This window comes from Podarcis melisellensis (assembly GCF_964234715.1).
Source record: "Podarcis melisellensis genome assembly, chromosome: Z".
NCBI classification, from domain to species: Eukaryota; Metazoa; Chordata; class Lepidosauria; order Squamata; family Lacertidae; genus Podarcis; species Podarcis melisellensis.
This window is the reverse complement of record NC_138547.1, coordinates 38,430,033-38,447,043: the sequence shown is the minus strand read 5'-3', so window position 1 is coordinate 38,447,043 and position 17,011 is coordinate 38,430,033. Positions and strand designations below refer to the sequence as shown.

General features: G+C 43.8%; 1 protein-coding gene and 1 pseudogene across 2 annotated transcripts in view; one reads left to right on the top strand and one right to left on the bottom strand.

Moving 5' to 3' along the window:
- Window positions 1–17,011, top strand: part of LOC309362159 (glutamate receptor 3) — a 206,118-nt gene that overhangs the window by 133,666 nt on the left and 55,441 nt on the right. Inside the window, exon 12 of the mRNA XM_081897719.1 lies at window positions 8,937–9,135. Coding sequence (XP_081753845.1) covers window positions 8,937–9,135 — 199 coding nt within the window. The remainder of the gene's footprint in view (window positions 1–8,936; window positions 9,136–17,011) is intronic.
- The window catches only part of LOC309362141 (mothers against decapentaplegic homolog 3 pseudogene), a 117,915-nt pseudogene that overhangs the window by 63,147 nt on the left and 37,757 nt on the right, over window positions 1–17,011 (bottom strand). The gene's annotated exons all lie outside the window — the stretch shown is intronic.

Genomic DNA, 17,011 nt, shown 5'->3' with positions numbered 1-17,011 from the left:
AGTATAAAACAGTCTAAAAACAGATAAAATAATGCCACATTTCTGTGGGATGCTTCACACAGTACGTTTTTAGGTGCACATCTAGGATTTTCTCACTGGGCACCTAAAACGTAGAACATCAGTGTGATGAATGCATGCATCCTTCTCAAGGAACATGATTCTATGCAACTGATTATTCAAAGCCCCAGATTTTGGAGGACCCTTGGACTAAACTCGCTTCATGGAGCCCCTTCCCTCAATGAGTCTACCTCCTTGTTGCAGCAGCTCTAGGGGAATCTTGTCCAGCAGCCTCTTGCCTGGATGTGGGCTCTTGCCAGATGTCTGACTATTGATGCCAGCCCGGGTTGTACACCCAAGGCTTTCTTCTGTTCACTATGTGAAATGGCCTTAAGACCCATTCAGCTGTTCCTCTCTCCCATGCAATGATGTGGGAAGTAGGAACGTACATGGATACAACATCCCACAAAGGGTCTTGCCTGGCCATGAGGGAGCTAAACCAGATTATGTCCATCTGTTTCACTGGAAGTACTTACCCAACCTGCAAAACAATTTCCAATATGTTTTGAGCAGCAGGCTAAATGAGTTGACTACTTTCTCTCTGGATTGCATTCATGTCAAACGTCTGATGTTCACTGCTCTAAAATAATAATAATAATAATAATAATAATAATAATAATAATAATAATAATAATTCTTCAAAGCATTGTATGAGTCTGCTTGCTTCAAACTATCCAGTTTCAATTTGTTTTGCCAGGACATAAGCATGGACTCAAGCATCCCCATGTAACACCTGTGTTTCCCAAGTGATTATGTTCTAATTGTGGCATATTTCCTGGGTTAGTGTCAATTAATTCACATAGGTGTGTGTCCCAGCCTCAAGGTGACATGGCAATGAAGCAGTTGTAAGAGAGAAGCAAGTTGGGAGATCTTGTCATAGATCTCCCACCTCATATCTGCCCTGACGATGTAATTATATGCCCTTTCCTGCTGGCAACACATCACATTGTCCAAGGAATGAGGTCGTCCTACTTACACAGATGGTCCTTATCAGGAGATCCTGATTGTGGCAGGTCCAGGGGACTCTTGTCAATCAGCCTCCTGCTTAGGTGTGGGCCCTTGACAAATGCCTGGCTATGTCAACTGCCGATGCCTGTACACCAAGGTTTGCTTCTTTTTTCTATGGTGTTACCTCCCTTTCCAGAGTTCATGTAGGTGATGGATGCACATTATGCTCAGTGAAAGAAAATATTTTTAAGGCCCCACCAGGATCCATAGTGCTGTCACTGCAGTAAGTGCCATGGATCTATGGAACCACTTTAAGGTAAAAGGTAAAAGGACCCCTGACCATTAGGTCCAGTCGTGACCAACTCTGGGGTTGCGGCACTCATCTTGCTTTATTTGCCAAGGGAGCTGGCATACAGCTTCCGGGTCATGTGGCCAGCATTACGAAGCTACTTCTGGCGAACCAGAGCAGTGCACGGAAGCGGCGTTTACCTTCCCCCTGGAGTGGTACCTATTTATCTACTTGCACTTTGACGTGCTTTTGAACTGTTAGGTTGGCAGAAGCAGAGACCGAGCAATGGGAGCTCACCCCGTTGTGGGGATTCGAACAACCAACCTTCTGATCAGCAAGTCCTAGGCTCTGTGGTTTAACCCACAGCACCACTCAAAGACTTAGTAAGGTTTTCTAATTTATATTTAGACACACACACACTTACCATCTGCTTTTGAAAGTTCCATTGCCCCCCAAATAATAATAACAATAATAATCCAGTTTGTCCTGTGGCATTAGGGGTTGCTCCTGGAGGACCAAACTAGATGCTTTGGTTAAAGATGCAGCAAAAGATGCAACTATGTATCTTTGGCTGTGTTCATACCACATGTTTAAAGTTTATTTGAAGGCAACCGGGGGTCGCACCCATACTACACATTTAAAGAAGTGTTGTACCCCTTTAAGCAATCCTGGCTTCCCTCAAAGAGGCATGAGAATTCATCCTTCACAGTTCCTAGAATCCTTAACAAACTACAGTCCCTAGGATTCAATGGGAGAAGTCTCATGTGTACTGAATTTGCTTTGATTGCATAGCATGGGCTGCTGGAGAGATGCCTTCTGCACAGCTCAGTTCTGCACCTCTCGCATTTAAAGCACAGGGCTTCCCCCTAGGAGAATCCTTGGAACTTTAGTTTACCCCTACAATTCCCAGCCCCCTTAGAAACTACAGTTCCCAGGATCCATTGGGGGAACTGTGAATTTGACAGTAATTCATTACAGTTGTGTGGGGTGGAGGATCCCTACTGGGAAGGCAGCACTTGGGAAGGGGAGACTGTTCTCTCCACTTGTCTCTTCAGATAGGATCCATTCAGCATTCAGTGAGTTTTGTTTCTATGTATTGTTTTGCTTCTAGTTTTTTATGGTTTAAAATTTATTTATTTATTTATACTCAGTTATTGGAATGGGAGTGCTGCAACTCTCAGGTCCTGTTTGCAGGCCTCCAAGGGTCCAGAATCCTCCTAAGGGAAGACTGCAAACAGAACCTGAGAGCAGCAGGAAATGGTGGGTGCAAATGCTTTAGAACATGAGAAGAGCCTGCTGGATTGGGCCAATGGTCCATCTAGTCCAGCATCCGTCTTTCACAATGGCCAGCCAGATGCCAATAGAAGGTCTGTAAGCAGGACCTGGGCAAAACATTCCTCACCCCCTGCAGTTCCCAACAACTGGCTTTCTGAAGCATAGTGATTCCAACAAGAGGAGGTAGAACATAGCCAACTCAGCAGCTAGAAACTGATAGTCTGACCCTGAAGGAATTTTCCTAATCCTTTTAGAAAGTTGGTAGATACTTTAAAATGCTTAAAGAACATAAACAAGCAAACAGGAATCTCAGTGGGATGGATAATCTCCATGGCTACCAATATGAGAAAACCAAAGACAGCCAGCATTTTCCCCTCGCACCTAAAAATCTCTTTACACAGCACTTTAGATCCCAGCCTGCATCTCTAGATCTTTGTCCTTTCCAAAAAAACAAAAACAAAAAACCAGCTACAGGAATACTTTGTGGTCATCAAGAATCATGCCAACTGACTTCAACAGAAGTAAGTGGGATTAAAAGTGCTCCAGATTAGAGTGCCTAATGAGAATTTGTCTAAGACAGAGAGATGCATAATTTGTAGTCAAGAGTATAGTTAAACATTCACGATGTTCCCATTAAAGACTGAGTAAATGTTCTGTAAATATAATGTAACTGTTGCATAAAAATGCATCTGTTTTGTCCTTGTTGTTAACATGCTATTATTTTAACATGCATCCACTCAAATTTTCCTCTCAAGGTATGCTATTTACTTTGATTTCATGATAACAGCTAAAGTTCATTTGTTGAGGAAGGCGCTCTTAACTGCAATTGATTTTGTGCTTATTTTCATGTATCTGACCACTCTGTGTACTTTGCATAAATACTATTGAGAGGACAAGTGCAATTTAGAAGGAGAGGGGAAACCACTGACTTTTATAATCCTAAAGTTTGTTTTTGGGGTCAGGGATTAGGGGTTCAGAAGAATATTGGTACTCCTTGCAGATGGTATCATTATAGTGTCATAGCTCAGTTGGTTAGAGCATGGTGCTGCCAAGGTTGCAGATTCGATCTGCTGCATATTCCGGCATTGCAGGGAGTTGGACTAGATGATCCTCGGGGTCCACTCCAGCTCAATGTGTCTATGTTCTGTGTCATTAATTTGAAATCTGTTGTGCATGCAGTTCATTTTGTGCTAAACTCACACACAAATTAAAGTTGCAGAGATAATGGGTTTCATCTAATTTCTACTTAGAGTAGACCCATTAAAACTAAGGAACCTAAATTAGTCATGCCTATTAGCTTCAATTGGTCTACTCTGAGTCAGACTAGCATTGAATACAGCCCAATATACTTGAGAGCCCATGAGTATCCTACTGGGGAAAGCTCTGAGCTTTATAGTCTTCTCAAAGACCAAGAGAATACAACGCCAATATAATTTGGACAAGTCATTACTGTGGGTCACACATTGGGTTTGATATTCTATTCTGGCCTAGATTCCAGTGTTCTGAAAGTGAAGGAGGGAGATGTGCTTCTTTTATCATGGTCAGGCCATTACTCGCTGTAGGTTTTCTGATGACAGGTTTTCCATCCATCTACCAGGGTGGAAGTCCAGTTAAGTTGATTCACCCTTGGAGACTTATGTGCCCAATTGGTTTCCAGAGTGCTCTCTTCTGTCCCTGTTACCAATAGCTCTTGGGTGGGTGGTTGCTGTGGAGAAGGGGCAGCTATAAGGGGTATCCACTCTTGTGGTTTAATCAAATTTAAGTAAGTCTCTCCCTGGTTTACTGGGCTGGGGTCTGCACCAAACAATGATAACTAGAACACTGAGGGAGGGAAAGTCTCACAACATGAAGCGTTTAAGAAAGTAAAGCTCACATGCTGAATTAATGAGTGACTATGAAGAGGGACGCAGGTGGCGCTGTGGGTTAAACTACAGAGCCTAGGACTTGCCGATCAGATTCAAATCCCCGCAATGGGGTGAGCTCCTATTGCTTGGTCTCTGCTCCTGCCAACCTAGCAGTTCGAAAACATGTCAAAGTGCAAGTATATAAATAGGTACCACTCTGGCGGGAAGGTAAACGGCTTTTCCATGCACTGCTCTGGTTCGCCAGAAGCAGCTTAGTCATGCCTGCCAATGACCCAGAAGCTGTACGCCAGCTCCCTCGACCAGTAAAGCGAGATGAGCGCCGCAACCCCAGAGTCGGTCATGACCGGACCTAATGGTCAGGGGTCCCTTTACCTTTACCTTTATGAAGTGGGGCCATGCACATCACCCATATGTTGATGCAAACATCAGTAAAGGGGGAATCATTGGTTGAACAGGGTTCCATATTGTGTGGAATCCTTCATGAGTACAGCTGTACACAATGAAGGATATTCCTTCTCAGCCACCTATGTCAAAGCACACACATTTGGCATGACTTCAGGGATGGGTCTAGCCAGCACAGTTCCAACCCCTGAATACTTCTTGATTTGATGCATGAGTATTACTTCCTGAATTGTGTGTTAACCATACACTAGTGGCTGGTGCATAGAAGGTGTGTTTTTTCCCCCTTCAGCACCCAGTGAACTAATGCAAAATCATATCTCTAGATTTCTGGTGATGAAAAAGTTTTCTTACAATGACTTGGCTTATTATAAATTCCTTCTGCATTTTTATAAATTTGCTAGGGAGAATGAAGTGACTAAATATTTGCAGTCCTCTTCCGGGACAATGCTGGCTAAAATGGAAATCTGCCAGAGACTCAATTGCTAAAGCGGAATATGCATGCTTTGGAACATTGGGTTTTAGACATGCAAATTCCAATTAACATAAAATACACCAGAACATCTCCTCATGTCTCTCTGTGTTAGACTTAGATACTCAAAGTCCCAGTAGGATCTGATCAAGAAAGCTTGCTGATACATATTTTTTCCAAAAAAAATTACATATTTCCATTCACTGAATATTTTACATTTATGTTTGCTTAATCTGGCAATATAGAACAGTTATTTCATTTCTAAAATTGCACAAGTGCTCCTGTTAAGCAGAATAAAATGACCAAAAGAAATAGTAATTGGGGAAGGTCCATAGTGAGTCACATTTTGAAATGTTTTCTTCAAAAAAGAACTAAAAGGAATGGAAATAGGAAACTGCCTTACACCAAATCAGACCATTGGCCCATTTATCATAGTATTGTCTACCCTGACTGGGGTGACTGTCTAGGGTTTCCCAGAAATGCCGGAGGTTGAACCTGAGACCTTCCGCATGCAATGCAGATGCTCTGCCACGGATGCGCAGTGTTCCCTCCCCCCCCAGTGATGTAAAGGTAAAGGGACCCCTGACCATTAGGTCCAGTTGTGACCGACTCTGGCGTTGCGGCACTCATCTCGCTTTATTGGCCGAGGGAGCTGGCGTACAGCTTCCAGGTCATGTGGCCAGCATGACTAATCCGCTTCTGGCGAACCAGAGCAGCGCACGGAAACGCCGTTTACCTTCCCGCCGGAGCGGTACCTATTTATCTACTTGCACTTTGATGTGCTTTCGAACTGCTAGGTTGGCAGGAGCAGGGACCGAGCAACGGGAGCTCACCCCGTCACAGGGATTCGAACCGCTGACCTTCTGATCGGCAAGTCCTAGGCTCTGTGGTTTAACCCACAGCACCACCCGCGTCCCACCATTGATGTAGTAGTGGTTAATTTTGAGGTAGGAGTTCATCACAACAGCCCCTATATCCCACCCCTCTTCCCATAAATGCAAGTCCAAAATTATAACATAGCACCCAACAAGATCCAATAATACCCATATAAGTAAGATCAACATGGCTACAATCTTCTGCACAGTTTCTTGGGAGAAGGTTCAGTGGGCTTACTTCTTACAGCATTGGTTCAACCCATAAAACACATTGAGCTTTAGCTAAATATATTCAGCCAGCTGAAATACAACCATTAGCTTTTATTTAGAATTGCATTTCATATTGCCAATGAGTGTTACAATTTAAACTGCTGGACTGAAGGAGGAACCCCATCAAAGAAAAGAAGTGCCTAGCCTCTGTTTAGTTCTTTTCATCATTCTCTGACATCCGCTTTGCTAATATGTTCTTACAGACAAACTTGAAATCCTCATTCACTTGTCAAAGCAAGGAGTGTCAGTGATTCTGATGGTTTGATGAATGTCATTGCCACTAATGCCCAGGTGCTGCACTTCCCTGCATCCACCCCATACTGCACCACTGTTCCCTCTCCAGTTTTTCCCCCATTTTGACAGATATTATTATTATTATTATTATTATTATTATTATTATTATTATTATTATTATTATTATTATTTATCATCTGCCCATCTGACTGGGTGGCCCCCTGGCACTCTGAGCGGCCCCCAACAAAATATTTAAAACACAATAAAACACCAACCTTTAAAAACCTCCCTGAACAGGGCTGCCTCCAGGTGTCTTCTAAAAGTCAGATAGTTGTTTATCTGTTTGACATCTGATGAGAGGCCATTCTACAGGGCAGGTGCCACTACCAAGAAGGCCCTCTGCCTGGTTCCCTGTAGCTTCACGTCTCACAGTGAGGGAACCAGCAGAAGGCCTTTGGAGCTGAGTGATGGGTGGAGACACCCTTTCAGGTATACTGGGCCGAGGCTGTTTAGGGCTTTAAAGGTCTGCACCAACACTTTGAATTGTGCTTGGAAATGTACTGGAATATGGCTACTATATCCTTTTTGATCCTCCCCTCCCCAAAAAAATTATTTAAAGCATGACCATCAACCTTTTCAGATACCATACATAAACAATTGATGCTGCCACATACTGTGTCAAACATTGATGCATTTAGCCTATTATTGTTTTCTCCAGTCGGCAGGGCTTGGCAGACGCCATGTCTTACAGTCAGTGTGGGTGATATTAAGCTAGACTGAGCCATTGTCTGACTTGGCAAAAGGCAGGTTCCTATGTTTGTACCAACATACATACAATGCATGGAGGGAAGGAGGCCGCCGATTTCCCACTGGGCCTGCCCCCTCATAGGTCTTTATAAAACCTACACATGCACAAGTGGAACAAGCAATTTGTACACTAAAAATATGCAAGGAACAGATCGTGCAGGCAGAGCCTACACACATGCAGTTTTTTTATATATATGGTAAACGTAGGCATTGTCCAGACAGCCTGATCAACCTAGCTAGCAAGTAAAGCTCCAGAATTAGAAACAGCGTTGATGTCAGAGGTGGCAAAAGTTGGGAGGCTGAGGGAAGTCATGGAAGAAAGAACTCTGTGGGTAGGAAGGGATCTGAGAGTTAAAGAGGAGGAGGAGGATATGAGTCCTCCTTTCCATTGACATTCTCAGGGAAGGACTGTTGGCAGCAAGTTCATTTTGACTCTGATGTATGTGAATGTTGCGTATATTGGGGATATTGTGGAGGTGGGGGTGGGGGTGAGAGAGAGAGAGAATGGCCATTTACATTCAACAAGTGTAAGGCAAATAGTTGAGATGTGCACCCTGAGTGTTTCATATGTGACTTTCAACAAATGTGCAGTCTGCATACTGGTGTGTATGCAGTAGCTGAGTTGTGCAAATCTAGTACACTTGTTCACACAGACATATGTACAGATGTAGAGGCAACTTGTACATGTGCTCAGTGTAGCGTATGAATAACGAGAGACAGACAGAGAGAGAGAGAGAGAGAGAGGTGGAGTGGAAGAGGTATTTACACACACACACACACACACACACACACACACACACACACAAAGCCATACTTTCTTTAGAGTTCAATGCACACTAACAACACACACATGTTCTATAGTTACAATGAATGGAAACAAGGGCAAACAGAGGGTGGATGGGGTGCTCTACCATAGCATGGGGGGCATATTTTGGAATCAGTTCTCACCTCCCTAACCCTAACCCTAACCCTAATTCTCTCATGATTGGGTGCCTAGATTGGCCTATAGACTTGCTGGAGTAGAGCACTTCAGTCAGGTGAGTTGAATTGGCAGACACAGCACATGAGTTGTTAATTTGGCTAGAGATACAATGTGGAAAGATGCTCAGGTGTTCCACCCTTGCATTGATTAAAGACAGCCAGAGCTCAGCCCAGAAGAGGATAGTAGCCATGGTGAGATCTATTTCTCTCTTGCCTCTACCCACTCTGTGAATGGATTGTCAGCCCAGTAGGTGCAGCATAAAAGGGGTTTTGGCACTGGTGGTTTTCATGCCATGATTATTGATGATGTTGGGGCCTCTTTTAATGCCAATATGGGTGTCTAGCTCTCTCTCTCTCCCTCTCTCTCTCTCCCTCTCTCTCTCTCTCACACACACACATCTTCTCTTCTCAAAGATCAAAGACTTGTTTTTATAACCGATATAACCTCATCTCCTCTTTCTTAGATCTCTCTCAGGGCGAATTGTTGGCGGCGTCTGGTGGTTCTTCACCCTCATCATTATCTCTTCCTACACTGCCAACCTTGCTGCCTTCCTTACGGTGGAAAGGATGGTGTCTCCCATAGAAAGTGCTGAAGACTTGGCTAAGCAGACTGAAATAGCCTATGGAACTCTGGATTCAGGTTCAACCAAAGAATTTTTTAGAGTAAGTTTCCTGGTTTTTCTTACAATGGCTAAACTAGTTCATTATTATTAGTAGTAGTAGTATTTTTAAAAAAGAAGAAGCACAATCACCCTTTATTCTCTCAGCATGTTTGTGTATGTGGAGAAGGATTGCAGCTACTGGAGCTGCTCCATCTTCAGCCTAACACATAAATGTAATCTATGCGCACAAAACCTAGATGCATGTGTGCAATTAAAAGCTCTGCAAAAGTTTTGTGGAGAAAGGCTATAGATGTAAGGGAGAAGGTCCTAGCTCAATAGCAGAGCAGCTCAGTCAGTAAGTATGAGACTCCTAATTTCAGGGTCTTGGGCTCAAAACCTACATTGGGCAAAAATGTTTCTGAACTTCAGGGGGTTGGACTAAATGGCTCTCCAACTCTATGATTCCATGAGTCTATGATTCTACATACCTTCCTTGAAGAAGGTCCCAGGCTCAAATTTGGCAACCCCAGTAAAGACGAAAAGACTCCTAGCTGAAACTCTGGAAAGCAGCTGCCAGTCAGAACAGACAACATAGGTAGAAATTTTGCTGACCTCCAGACAATGCTGGGCTCAAATCAGTGCCATCTTGCATGGCCGGTTGTCAAGGATGAGCGGAGTTGTAGATGGACCATACCACTTGGTACAAGGCAGCTTCCTATGTTCCTGTAGCTGTGTAAGCCCTGTTCAGGGTGGTGGGAAGATCCAGCAGGTACATTTCTCCTCCCCTTTTGATGTGATTATTTATATGCTGATAAGTCTCAAAAGAATATTTGTATATGTAAGTACGCTTAACATTCCAGTACCAGGCCTGTTATGGTACACTGTAATTTTGTTTTAGAGGGAGCCTTTTCATAATTAAGTGACTTCATTAATGGATTGACTTTCTGGCTTGTTTCACTCCTTCCTGTTCATGTGGATAGGCAACAAACCATGTTCCCCGGCATAGCATTAGGTCTGAACCAGAGACCATGGTTTATTTTGCTCTCAACAATATGCATGGTATGTTCTTGGCTTACTGACTATGGTTTGCTGGAGCAAAGCAAAACAAGAACACTGATTTGAACATAGCACAAAGCCAGAGATTGTAGTTCATTAGTTGGCAGTACAAGCAGAAAGGATTGAACCAGCCCTCTTAGGCCCCATCTGCACTATACATTTAAGACAGTATCAAATTACCTTTGGCTTTCCACAAAGAATCCCAGTAACTGTAATTTGTAAAAAGTGCTCAGAATTGTTGGGAGGCTATTCTCCTCAGAGAGCTACCCCCAATTAACTGCAGCTTGTCATGTTGTCCAAAGTGGAGAGCCGCAATTATGGCTTGTTTGAAACAAGCCACTTGAGAGACATGGCAGCTGGATTGTTTTGGCAAACCATAGTTCAGATTAACCACAATTTAGAGCTTGGACACAACACTAAACTGTGGTTAATCAAAGCTAAAAGGAAATGCTTGCAGTCAATGCACAGTTGCATGAGAAGGGAAGGTGGGTATATGAGCTCATATCTCATTAATATTGCATTATACCAGGCAAAATGGTGTTCTCCATATGTTGTCAGACTCCAACTCCCATCAGCCCCAGCCAGCATAACTAATGCTTAGGTATGATGAGAGTTGAAGTCCAACAAAATCTGCAGGATACTGCATTAAACCATAGTTCACTGTAATGCCCATTTATTGTGAACATTACAATAAACTAAGGTTTAATGCAGGGGTGTGATCCATGTGTTATTGGACTACAGCTGCAGTGAGTGACTAGCAGAAATCCTTCCCCCGCCATCTCTCCAGTTCTTCCTGCATCCTGGATCTAGGAGTCTGTGCAACAAAGTCTCACCGCAAACACTCAAGGATACTTTTTTAATGCTTTTGGCAACTGTCTATTTTCATCCGCTATCTCCTTCTCCAGAGAGTTGCATGCTATGGCCCTTCTGTTGTCTTCAAACTGTGATTCAAGGGATAGGTGTTTTTTGTGTGTGTGTGCGTTTATAAAAGATCAATTGCTGGCAGAGAGGAAAAGATGGGGGTGCATGCACCCCCTCTGCTGTTATCTAAAAAGAAATCCTTTCTTTCAAGTAATGAAAGGCAAGTGTTGTTACAAGGTGTAAAAAAAGGAAATCATTAAATATCTGAATGCTGCAATGTACAATTAAAAGAACTGGGTGCTTTATTGCTATGTCTCTTGGAGGAAGATGCATCTGGAATTCTAAATAATATGTAAAGGGAAATCTAGTGCAATCAAGAGAGGGGGTTGGTGGGAGAGATGAACTTGACTGTGGCAGCATAACTTGGAACTTCTCTGACAGCTAAAATAAGGACTTATGTACCTTATAACTTGGGGTCATAGTCAGGCTAAGACCTTGGGTGTTTGGATTCCAAAGGGAACGTTTTCAGATACTGTAAAGAGTCCACTGAGGGTTGAAGAGTTAGGTTGGGTCTGGGCCCAGAGTTAGGGCTTATGCAGGAGCTAAAGCAAGGGTGGGGATGCTGTGGAACTGCAACGTCCATTGCCCCTAGCCATTGGCCATGCTGGGTGAGGTTGAAGGGTGCTGAAGCCCAACAACCTCTCAAGAGCCATTGGTTCTTAATCCCTGAGCATGAGCTGAGGAAACAGGCTGATGCTGAAATGCATTGGACAGGAGGTCTTGCTCTGTTGACTAGGTATGGGAGAATGTGACACTCTATTTCTTGATTACTCATTCATCGATTACTGCCCCTTTACCCTTGAGACCTTATCAGGGAAAAAGACAGGATGATGATGAAGATGGTAATGATGATGATGATGATGATGATAAGGTGCGCCTGGCACTACCTGGGGATTTGTTGAAATATTGTGATCCCTGGTAAAGGTAAAGGGACCCCTGAACATTAGGTCCAGTCATGACCAACTCTGGGGTTGCGGCGCTCATCTCTCTTTATTGGCTGAGGGAGCCAGCATACAGCTTCCGGGTCATGACTAAGTTGCTTCTGGCAAACCAGAGCAGCGCACGGAAATGCTGTTTACCTTTCCGCTGGAGCGGTACCTATTTATCTACTTGCATTTTGACGTGCTTTTGAACTGTTAGGTTGGCAGGAGCAGGGACCGAGCAGTGGGAGCTCACCCCGTCGCGGGGATTCGAACCACCGACTTTCTGATCAGCAAGTCCTAGACTCTGTGATTTAACCCACAGCGCCACACAAAGACTTAGTAAGGTTTTCTAATTTATATTTAGACACACACAAACACTTACCATCTGCTTTTGAAAGTTCCATTGCCCCCCAAATAATAATAACAATAATAATCCAGTTTGTCCCATGGCATAAGGGGTTGCTCCTGGACGACCAAACTAGATGCTTTGGTTAAAGATGCAGCAAAAGATGCAACTATGTATCTTTGGCTGTGTTCATACCACACGTTTAAAGTTTATGTAAAGGCACATGGGGGTTGCACCCATACTACACATTTAAAGAAGTGTTGTACCCCTTTAAGCAATCCTGGCTTCCCTCAAAGAGGCATGAGAATTCATCCTTCACAGTTCCTAGAATCCTTAACAAACTACAGTCCCTAGGATTCAATGGGAGAAGTCTCATGTGTACTGAATTTGCTTTGATTGCATAGCATGGGCTGCTGGAGAGATGCCTTCTGCACAGCTCAGTTCTGCACCTCTCGCATTTAAAGTGCAGGGCTTCCCCCTAGGAGAATCCTTGGAACTTTAGTTTACCCCTACAATTCCCAGCCCCCTTAGAAACTACAGTTCCCAGGGTCCATTGGGGGAACTGTGAATTGAATTACTATTCATTACAGGTGTGTGGGGTGGAGGATCCCTACTGGGAAGGCAGCACTTGGGAAGGGGAGACTGTTCTCTCCACTTGTCTCGTCAGATAGGATCCATTCATCATGCAGTGAGTTTTGTTTCTATGTATTGTTTTGCTTCTAGTTTTTTATGGTTTTAAACTTATTTATTTATACTCAATTATTGGAATGGGAGTGCTGCAACTCTCAGGTCCTGTTTGCAGGCCTCCAAGGGTCCAGAATCCTGTCTGCAAACAGGACCCAAGAACAGCAGCTGTCCTATTCCAGCAAATGATGGGTGCAAATGCTTTAGAACATGAGAAGAGCCTGCTGGATTGGGCCAATGGCCCATCTAGTCCAGCATCCGTCTTTCACAGTGGCCAGCCAGATGCCAATAGAAGGTCTGTAAGCAGGACCTGGGCTCTGTGGTTTAGACCGCAGCACCACCCACATCCCTGTGATCCCTGGTACTGTATATTTCAGTAAAGGTCCATAGTGCCCAGCATCCTGTAGATGCCTCCTGGAAGCCTATGACCAGAACATGAAGGCAATTGTGCCTCACAATTCCATCAATTGATACTGAGTCAGATACTGCCTTTGAACCTGTAGGTTCTTTACAGTCACTATGGGTGATAGCTGTTAACAGATGCTCATTTTAATCCCTGAATTTGTCTAATCCTTTTTTAAAGTCATTTGGGTGGGTGGCCATCACCACAACTTGTGGCATTGCACTCCACAGATTAATTACATATTCTGTGGAGGTGTACTTCCTTGTGTTTCACTGGATCAACCACTTCCAGGTTCTAAAGTCATGACACGAGGGGACTCTTTTGCCTTAACCCCTTGTTCTCAACCTGCATCTTGTTATACACCACCTTTGTTCCAAGCTAAAGAGCAATGAACACTTCAGCCTTTCCTCATATGACACATGCTCCAGTCCTTTGGTTGTTTGGATTGCACCTTTCTGCTCATTGTCAGTCCTCTTCCTCTTTCTTTCTGTGCTGAGAGGAGTATTCTCTTGCCTGACACAGATATTATTATTATTATTATTATTATTATTATTATTTATTGTGTTATACATTTGATGTTAGCCACTCTGAGCCCAGCTTCGGCTGGGGGGGTGGGATATAAATAAAATTTATTTTTATTATTGTTGTTGTTGTTGTTATATGTCACTCAGCAAGGTCTTGGAACATGAAGTTCTTGGTTCATGTCCCAGAATCTCTGGCACTTAGCCATGTGCAGGTGAGAGGTGCCTAGGTTAGTCCAATCTTTGGCCTCATTAGCAAAGCCACAAAGTATTAGTCACTGATGTTGTGGTGTTGTTTTTAATGAAATGGGGAACACTTACTATTTGAAAGTGGAATCACACCAGCAATTCATTTTATGTGAGCAGATGGTAATGAATTTCATCTGCTTCAGGACTGGTAGGCATCCAGCCAGCAACCTGTTTTATACTGCTGACTGTTTCCCTAGCCGTCATAATGGTTTGGTGGCTGGCAGGACTCAAACTTTATAGGTCAAACATTCCCATTCTTTTAAAAAAAAATGCACCCTGAGTTCTCATGATATGGTGTTCTCATCTGTGTATGTGACATTTATGCTTCAAATAGCTACTAAGCTCCTGTAGCTTCCCAGCTGCAAGTTATTTGGCAACCAAGGGATTCCACTTAGTCATGCTGGCCACATGACCTGGAAAAACTGTCTGTGGACAAACGTCAGCTCCCTTGGCCAGTAAAGCGAGATGAGTGCCGCAACCCCAGAGTCGTCTGCAACTGGACTTAACTGCCAAGGGTCCTTTACCTTTTTTCCCCCTTTCTTATTTCTAGTTAGCAACTCTAGGCAGCAATGCAACACAAGGGTGGTGCTATAAATGGCAGTCAATAGGTTTTGTGCACTTTTATCCACATTCTGGAATGCTTTTATCCCAATGGGATAGACATTGGGAATGTTTTAGCCTTTTTAGTGTAATCCTTGATTCTAAAAAAATAAAAATCCCTTTTATTTCAAAATGTCTGAGGTGATCTTCTACCTCTGCTATCCAATGCAGTATGTCTGTATGTCTGTTGCTAGGAGATGCAAGTGATGAGAGTGCCATTGCTGTCAGGTTCTGTTTGTGGTCTTCCCACAGACACCAAGTTGGCCACTGTGAGAATAGGATGCTGGACTAAATGGGGCCATTGGCTTGATCTAGCAGGCTCCTGTGGTGTCATTGTTAGTGTGTTGGAATAGGACCTGGGAGACCAGGGTTCAAATTGCCACTCAACCATGAAGCTCCCTGGCTGACCTCGGGCTAGTGACTGTATCCCTTAGCCTAACCTACCTCACAGGATTATTGTGAGGATAAAATGGGGAGAACTATGTATGTCACCTTTAACTCCTTGGAGTACATAGTTGTTGTTGTTTTGACAGGACACTGCATGACTAAAAACTGAATGCATTGCTATTGGGTTTGGGATAATGTAATGTATTGTGTTAAAGTTGCATAATGAATCTGATTCTTTCTGTACATCAGAATTAACAAGAGGATGATGGAATCCATAATTAGAAAAAAATATATAGCATGTTGTCGCCATTTGTTTTTGATAATTCCAATAGATCCAAGTGACCCTTGTACCCAGTTAGCACTCTGGGGAGTGGGGAATCTTTTTCAGTTACACTCTCTTCCATACAACCATCCAGGGGACACATATCAGCGGTGAGCAGGACAAAAGTGGGTGAAGCAATTAAAGTAGGCTAGTTACCTCTCTAGGGGATGCGAGTGGCGCTGTGGGTAAAACCTCAGCGCCTAGGACTTCCCGATCTCATGGTCAGCGGTTCGAATCCCCGCAGCGGAGTGAGCTCCCGTCGTTCGGTCCCAGCTCCTGCCCACCTAGCAGTTCAAAAACACCCTTAAAGTGCAAGTACATAAATAGGTACCACTTTATAGCGGGAAGGTAAACGGCGCTGGTGCAGGATCGCCAGAGCAGCTTCGTCACGCTGGCCACGTGACCCGGAAGTGTCCTCGGACAGCGCTGGCCCCCGGCCTCTTAAGTGAGATGGGCGCACAACCCTAGAGTCGGACACGACTGGCCCTTACAGGCAGGGGTACCTTTACCTTTACCTTTTAGTTACCTCTCTACCCTCCCTCTAAGCAAGCAACAACGATGATTGAATCTCAATGGCCAGGGAAAGGAATTTGGCCAGGGAATGGGTGCAACCTGTGGAAAATGCCAAGTACCAGACAGAGGGATCTAGAGGCCTGCATTCAGTCCCCAGGGTTGAAGTTCCCTACTCACAGAATTTAGTGGCAAATTCAGAAGTGCAGAGTAACTTCATTATAGTCTCAGCCACACACTCTTCTAAGATTATACAATCTTCTAAGATTATACAAAAATAATCATTAGAGATCCATTGTAATGACCAATGCAGATCTCCATATGTTGCCTTCCAGCTAGATCTACTTTTTCGTGCATATGCACATGGGCAAATGATTTGGAGTGTTCCAGTATCTTCTTTTGGAGTAACGTGGTTTTCCTGAAGTTCCACTGTATGTGACAGAACTTGCACACCGTTTTCTTGAAACTGAAGAATCTTGTGTTTTCAATATTGCCAAGAGCTTAACTTTGGAGCATACAGGAAAAACCACTACAGTATTTGGTGTTCTTTACACACAGCTCCTTTCACTCTGGCTTCAGTTAGTGCAAAGAGTGAGAATATTCCTTTTCAGTGGCTACAAATTTCCTCTTTCATGTTGATTGGGCATCTCTAGGTTGCTGGAGACGGGGACCCTACTAGGGCCCTGCTGCAGAAATAGTAACAGGGCCTCGACCCCCTGTGATCCCAGACTACTGCACTTCTGCCCACTTCTGGTCCTAAAGTGACATCTTGTATATCTTCATAGCAAAATTTGGCATGGCTGATAAATGGTCCCCTTTGACTTGCATCCTGCAAATCTTCCCTCCACTCCATTTAACCTCTAATTGCGATTTGCAACACACACATGAGCAAATTTCACTCACTATCTCATGAATATTTCCTTGCAGAAGACACTAACTGTGAGACCTGAGACTTTGTGCAGGTCAGAGAGCAGAGCATGAATTGCAAAGTTGTTGAAGTGAAACTGCAGCAAAG